Source organism: Nanorana parkeri, unplaced genomic scaffold, assembly GCF_000935625.1.
Source record: "Nanorana parkeri isolate BGI_ZX_2015 unplaced genomic scaffold, ASM93562v1 scaffold661, whole genome shotgun sequence".
Taxonomy (NCBI): Eukaryota; Metazoa; Chordata; class Amphibia; order Anura; family Dicroglossidae; genus Nanorana; species Nanorana parkeri.
This window is the reverse complement of record NW_017306929.1, coordinates 498,447-506,065: the sequence shown is the minus strand read 5'-3', so window position 1 is coordinate 506,065 and position 7,619 is coordinate 498,447. Positions and strand designations below refer to the sequence as shown.

Genomic DNA, 7,619 nt, shown 5'->3' with positions numbered 1-7,619 from the left:
TAGGATTTTCACAGATTTCAGATGCATTGAATATATATTCAATGCATCTGAAATCATATATATGAATATATTTTTTTATTATCCATACCCTTTTCATCGTTCTCACTGTACATTTATCTGCTAGAAATTAGCATTGAGTTGGAAGAAAAATACAGATATATGACTTGGTATCTTTTGGAAGCCCCACATTACAGGATTCTCATTGAATTTAACTGTCAACTGAGGAACTCAGCTTGAAATAATGACAATTACGGGCTAGGTTGGAAATAAATCTTTTTTTGAGTTTGTAAATGAACCATCAGTCAGTAGCTAACATTATGTGTTCACAATTTTGTCTTTATCAGAGTGTAAATGCAATGAGCATGCTGACAGTTGCCACTTTGACTTTGATGTATGGCTGGCATCAGGGAACCGTAGTGGAGGAGTTTGTGATAACTGCCAGCATAATACTGAAGGTATTAACTGCCAGAGATGCAAGCCTGGTTTCTTCCGTGACTGGAATGTACAATTTTCTGCCCAAGAGGCCTGCAAAGGTACTGTGACAATGTATCTAATACCGCATGATTCCTTAATTCGTTCTAAAAAATAAAAGCTGATTATATATTGTTTTGTAAATGTATTTTATGTGTTGTTTTTTTTTAACTGCAAGCCACCACTTTTTTGTGACAGTTTTTTTTTTTTGTGAGAGCTCATTTCCTAGTAACAGTCTTCACATGTTTGAGTACAATTATCCGAAGCAAAAAACTGGGACAGCATTCCCTATTCCATTGAAAGATTTCAATGCCGTTCAGGAACTGCCCTCATGTGGACAACAGGGCTATTAATCTCCATTTCTTACAAATCATGGAATCTAAACAAAGGGTCTGAACAACAGCTGGTTACTATTGAAGTGGTCATTTTGTCTGGTACTTAAAGTGGTGCTGAAAACAGCTCCATGTGCCAGCACTATGCCTTCTGTGAGCAATGTGCCTGTAATAATATGGACACGTTGTTTTAGCAATTATTTATAAATGTGTATTGTGCTTCCCATATCTTGCATAAGACCGGAGTCCTAAGGTGATCTTTAAATTGCACAATGTGTATTTTCTATTCAGTAAACCTTGTACCTGTAGAAAGAAAGCAGAGAGAAGGCCACACCACACTCTGATGATACATCTTCGAAAGGCGTGTACTTGTTTCTGGGAGTTTTTATTTTTAGAAATGACAAAACATTTGCAGATCCTTTGATAACCACAGTTCTTAGTGAACTCATTTGCTTGACTTGAGCCACTTAATAACAAAAGCTTATTTTCAATATTATTCTTTCCTTATGGCTGAGAGAAAGGACATATTCAGAAGTCTGAATATGCACATATTTAACATTTTTATTAAATACGGTTTTAGAAATTCTTAACAGGTATACATCTTGCTATATATCTAGTTTGTTCACCCTGACAACCTGTACGTCGATGACCTACTGTTGTGTAGTAGCATAGTTTTATACAACCCCTACATTGGTTTGAAATTTTTTTTTTAAGTTTCACTTTCAGTGAAGGAACAACTTAAAGTGTATGTAACCCTAAAAATTAATAATCTATATATGTGTTTGGTTACTCATACACTGCTTAGTAAATGTAGCCTGTGTCATTTTTATGTGTATGTTTCTGCTAAATACCTGGTGATCCTGCACAAGGTATTTAGCAGACAAATCTGTGCGGGCATGGTCAGTTTGTGTCCCTGGGGTCGCTGCTCACAGGGCCCTGGGGAAGGGGGGGGGGTATTGTCTGTTTATTATGCAGGTAGGCTGTGTTACATCACAGACAACAGGGAGGTGTTCCCTGTGTGTTTTGGGAATGCATTGACTGCTGGAAAGGTGGAAGCTGAAACCGATATCGGCAATGAATGTGCCAGATATCGTTTTTGTGTCTACACATCCTCCCATCCCTGCTGTCAATCAACCCAGCGGGGATGGGGGGAATGTGTTTTGTTTGTTTTGTACTATGTTCACAAATGGTTTAAAGTTTAATGCTACTTTTTACAACTGCTCCAAAGTTAACCCTTTCAACTGTTAAATTTCCACAAAATTGGTCTTCTGCAGTACTTACTGTAAACATGGCCCTGGGAAACCAATTCTTTAATCTCTGAAGGGGAAATCTGTATTACACGCATACCTCTGGGTCCAGTTTTATGCATAGCAATGTCTTATATATTTAGCATGCTTTTATATTTTGCCTATAAAACCCTTTATTGAGAAATGTTAGTAAATTTGCTGTTACCGAAATCAATCTATATAATACCCTAACAAATACAGAGGTTTAGCACAATGAACCAGCATCTGTGCCCTAACTCTAGGTTAGTGAGGATGTTAGCACACTTGGGCTATGCTTTATATTAATACAGTATCATTCAATTGTGGCTAGAAGTTAATCCTTCACACTAGGTAGAATTGTTTGTGCACATATTACCTCATTCTGTGCAGGTGTCTGGCTTCTCAGCAAACAGGTGGGGAATGTGGAAGCAAATGTTACTTGCATGAAAAAAATCAGGTGTCACAGCCAAGGTAAACAGAGACAAAATGCAGATTGTTATAGAGAGATTACACAAGTTTAAATAGCTCAGGCCTTTTAAATAATAAACACATTGCGATGGAATACATGTCAGTCAAAGTACCGCAGCGCTGAATACTGAAAAATGGCCTGGATGGGAAGGGGGTTTAACACCGCGGATGTCAACTGGTTAAACTGTAAGTAATATTGTAAAGACTAGGTATTTATTCTTAAATAACAACTAGAAATACTGGTCACATTTTCATGTAATGGCAGCCGTGCCCTGTGAAGTTTTCACAGCTTAGGCTGCATGCTTATGTCACAGTTTTAAAAGGACAAGTCACTAGGTCAAAGACTAGTCTACTCTTCTTAGCCCTCTAACCTAGAAAACTCCCACTCAGCTGCTTACATACCTCAGCATGAAAGGCACACTATTTGCATCCTTCACACGAAAATCTTTGGTGCTGGCCATGCCTGGCCAGTGAGTCCCCATAAAATTGAGGTGGACTGTACTTTGAGGGTCTCCAGTCTAGGAGTCCTTTAAAACCTATTCGGGTTCACCATCCAGTTGAAGAAATGGAGGTTTTACAAGGAAAGCATAGGCCTGATCTTTTTTTCTGGATATTGAAGCATGAACTATTGTTGAGTCCAGTTTGCACCAATGATGCAACAGTGAAAAGCAATTTTTAAAGGTACTGTATTATCCGTATGCTTTTTTATTCTTACCTGAGTTGAGAAAGGATTAAAAGATATTTTTTTTGTAGGGGTTGAGATAACAAAATTAATATATATGTTATTTCTGGGTTTTGTGACAGTGGACTGGTCCTCTTCTGTCCAGCACTGAAACGTGGGTGGGCACATGTCATTATGTATAATCAAGGACCAGTGGTGGGAGCTGGTCCTACATTGCACAATGATGTCAACCAGAGGGGGGTTGGAAAGACCAGACAACTCATTTAATAACTGGAGAAACAGATCTTAAACAGCTAAGAACTAAGCCCTACTCATCCATTGTAAATCCAGACATCTAGTTGTGGAAAGCCTAGTGAACTGAATCTGAGTTGGTGGAGTGCTGGACTTCAGAGTAAGCAGATCTTAGGATAGAGGCTGTTGGAGGCAGCTCTGTCAACCGAGGTGTCCCAGAGGTTCCCTGGAATAGTCTGTGCATAAAAAGTATGAGAGTGCCACAAAATCTTGAATGAATTCAGTAAGAATTTATCATGGCAAGAAGTCAAACAGTCAATGCGTTTCAGGAGTTAAGAATACCCCCGCATCAAGGATAAGAAACAAGACAACATGAAACAGTTTAAAACTGAAGATCTAAAATTACAGACATTATGAACTCAGAATCTGTTGTGAAACCACCTAGTATAAAACATTATATAAATAGAATCTATGATATGGGATGCTATGTATTATACTCTAAAAACATCAGTGTTACTTGGTTGTAACTGTCCATCTGACAATCTGAATCACTACCTTAGTGAAAGCATAACTGTAATCCCAGGTGTTCTTTACTCTGCACATCAATTCCACTGATTATCATGTTTTCAATCATTTAACATCCTATTAACTATTGTATACACTGTGCTGGGTATTTTGCTACTATCTTCATATACTGTACACTGTTTCCTACTATCTACAACAAATTTATGTTTTTTTTCAGTATAAAGATAGGGGACCTTTTTTTTTAAAATTCAACAAATTAGATATTATCAGTTTATGTTCCTATTATGCCTGTATCACCATTGATTTTATTTTATTTTGTTTTACATATATAGTTACAACTATTTTTCCATAAAACAGATGTTTTTATAGTGTAATACATAGTTTTCCATGTAATTGATTCTATTTATATAATTTTTTATACAAGGTTGCTTCACAACAGATTGTGTGTTTGTAATAAACTGCACTTTTAGATTCTCAGTTTCTATGTTTGCTCATTTCTTAGCCGAGATAAAATGGGGTTCTGAATCCCCAAAATGCACTGGGTGTTTGACTTCTTGTCATGGTAAATACATTCTTACTGAACTCATTCAAGTTTCTGTGGCACTCTCATCCTTTTTACGCACTAATGAACACCTACAGGGATGCCATCTTTCTCAATCCTAGTATAAGACATGTTACTCTCTAGCGTATACAGTGCAGACTGCAGATCACTGCACACAGAAAGATGTGCACACTATGTCCTAAGCCTTTGATGAATACTTCTAACCCTTTTGCTGCCAGAGCCTTTTTTGCATGCATATTCAAATGCACATTTTAGGGCTAAAAAAGGACTCAAAGCCGTGGTGTAAAATTATATATTTTCTGAAGCAGAGAGAATAAAATGGTGTTAGTTGCAATATATAGGTTGAACTCGATGGACTTGTGTCTTTTTTCAACCTGACTAACTATGTATGTGCAACAGTTCATCAAAGCCAAATTTTCAGTAAATAATGAATTCAAATTTTAGTGCACACTAATACAACCTTTTACTGGGTCAGGTCTATATATTTACATAAAATCAAAGGGATACTGGGATAATAGGAACATAAACTGATAATATCTCATTTGTTGAATAAAACTGACATTAAAGTCAAAAGGGTTTTAGGGCTTGTGCACACCGAAAGCCTGTGCGTTCCAGAGCGGTAGCTGCTGGAACGCACTGCTTACCGCTCTGGAACGCACACGCTTTCAGTGTGAACAAGGCCTTAAGCTTTTCCAAATGCTGATAAAATCACTTACAGTAGCTGCTGCTCCTTGATGCTTCAAAGTTTTAGCTTCCTGCAGAATTATCTGATCCCCTGAGCACTGGCCCTGATATTCTGTTTTAGGGTGGGCCTACTTTTCCTTGCAGGGCCCCATGGAGCCATCCTTGTGCTAGTAAGCTGTGTGTGTCTCCACAAACACACAGGCACAGCAAATCAAGATACTCCCCTGCTCCTCCTTCCTGCCTTCTCCAAGCTAGTAGATGGACAGCTAAAAATGTTACTCTGATAAACTGTTGTGCTAATTTTATGTGACATAAAATTGCAGCTGACACCATTTTATTCTCCTGGGTCTCTGCTCCACACCCAACATGCTTTAACATTTTGGTTTTATTTTAACTGTAATTTTTCAAACCTTTTTATGTCCACTTAACGTCATTGTTATTACATAGGAAGCTGGTAGCAGGGGGTGTAGAAGTAATCACGCAGGTGTGCAGTACCAAATCACTTCTACCTAAAAAGTTGACAGTCAGAGTCAGCAGCTCCCTGCTAGCATGAACATATTACTTACGTCTTTGGCAGTAAAAGGGTTAAAGCATAGGAAAAGAAAAGGCAGATGTAACAGTTAATATTTGCAAGCTTGTTTGGTATTTTTAGACATACAACTTATGTGTTCTAAAAGTACAGTTATCGTTTAAAGAGGAACTAAACTCTGGAAGCTGTGCCCCAAAAAAAGGGAGCCACAGGAGTGCCTAGAGACAATCACATGCTAGGAGTTACATTTCTATTTTTCATGAAGAAATCCAGGCAATAGTAACAATTTTTAGGGTACTGCTTAGGCACAATTAACCTTTCTAGATGTTTCCTAACACCTAGCAAATATACACTTTTTGAGTTCAGTTTCCACTTCAATGTATGACTGACACAACCAGTAATAAAGCAGGTTATATACTTGTGTCAAGTGCATGAAAAGAGTTGTGTTTGACATAGTCTTTAGAAGGAACTATACTTTACATGCTGCTACAAATGACAGCTTGGTATAGGGAATTCTTATGTAAATATTATCATATAAAGTAAACAGATGGGGTTAAATATCTGGAACATATCGTCTGGAATTTTTCGCTATATATAATAGTTTACTATTAGTGAAATATTTTCAGTGAAGTCATAGATGTATATCTGAGTCACAGCAGGCGAATAAAAGTGAATGTCAGTAAAGAGACTTCTTGTCTGATCGACCATCACACAAAGAGCTGGCGGTAAATTGCATTCAATTATATATTATTTACACTTTGATCTGCTTTCTTTTTTTCTTGGTCCAATTTGGCTCCAACACCATTGCCTGGAGACATTGATAGATAATTCATATCAAACTTTTTTCAGACTTTGTGACTGTTTAAGAATATCTGACATAAGCCTTGGATGAAACTGTATATGTATGGTAAATATATTTTTAATGTAAGTAGTGTATTTTCTTTTTTTATAAGTTAGCAACTTTTTCTACAGTTCATGATAGAGTACATAGGCATGCCACAGTCCCTGCTTTTACAGTCTTATGTCCCTACCGCAACACTTGCCAGTTTGGGTGGAAGACAACCAAGCAGCCAAATTGTTTTACTTACTTCCATTTTATTAAGTTATTTTTTAGAAGCAAATAACCCAACAGCCGGATACACGGTGGGTGCATGACATTGTACATACTATACAAGATTGTAAGCTGCAGGGCACATCACATAAACACATACACTGAGTGGCCAGAGTATTATGACCACCCCATCAGTACTTCATTGGGCCACGAGATAACGTCGTTGGGCCGCCTCGTGACTCCACGAGATGTTGAAAGGTGATGCGAGGAATCTGACACTGCACTGTTGCCCTTCTGTTGTCTTGTACCAGTCTTGCCACTCTCCGTTCTGCCCTAACATTGACTAGTCTTCTCTTGAACATTTAACGAATTCTGCTGTTTTGCTGATACTCGCTCCATGGCTCGGCGCCAACAATCATCCCACGTTCAAAGGCTGTTAAATCGCGTTGTTTACCCATATCTTCAGAAAAAAATCACTTCTACTGTCGTGGTAAACAACCTATTTATAATGGTATGGCCCTCTAGCAACATTTATAATGATATGACCCTCTAGCAACTTAAGCGCAAAATTATAGCTAATTATAGCTAATTTGCCTACAAACGTCTGGTGGTCATAATAATCTGGCCACTCAGTGTACATATGTGTGCCTGTAGCTTCACAACAATAAGACATAAAGACCCACACATGCTATTTATCAGTGTATACCAACAGAAAACATCTACAAGGTTCTAATTGTAGCACACATATATACGATGCATAAATACAGGGGGAAAAAATTAAAGGAGTAATAAAAGAGGGAAGAATGGAATTAAATAAAA

At 37.7% G+C, this 7,619-nt stretch overlaps 1 protein-coding gene across 1 annotated transcript in view; it reads left to right on the top strand.

Moving 5' to 3' along the window:
* The window catches only part of NTN4 (netrin 4), a 98,918-nt gene that overhangs the window by 65,938 nt on the left and 25,361 nt on the right, over positions 1-7,619 (top strand). The window contains exon 5 of the mRNA XM_018563407.1: positions 345-533. Within this exon, the coding sequence (XP_018418909.1) occupies positions 345-533 (189 nt within the window). The remainder of the gene's footprint in view (positions 1-344; positions 534-7,619) is intronic.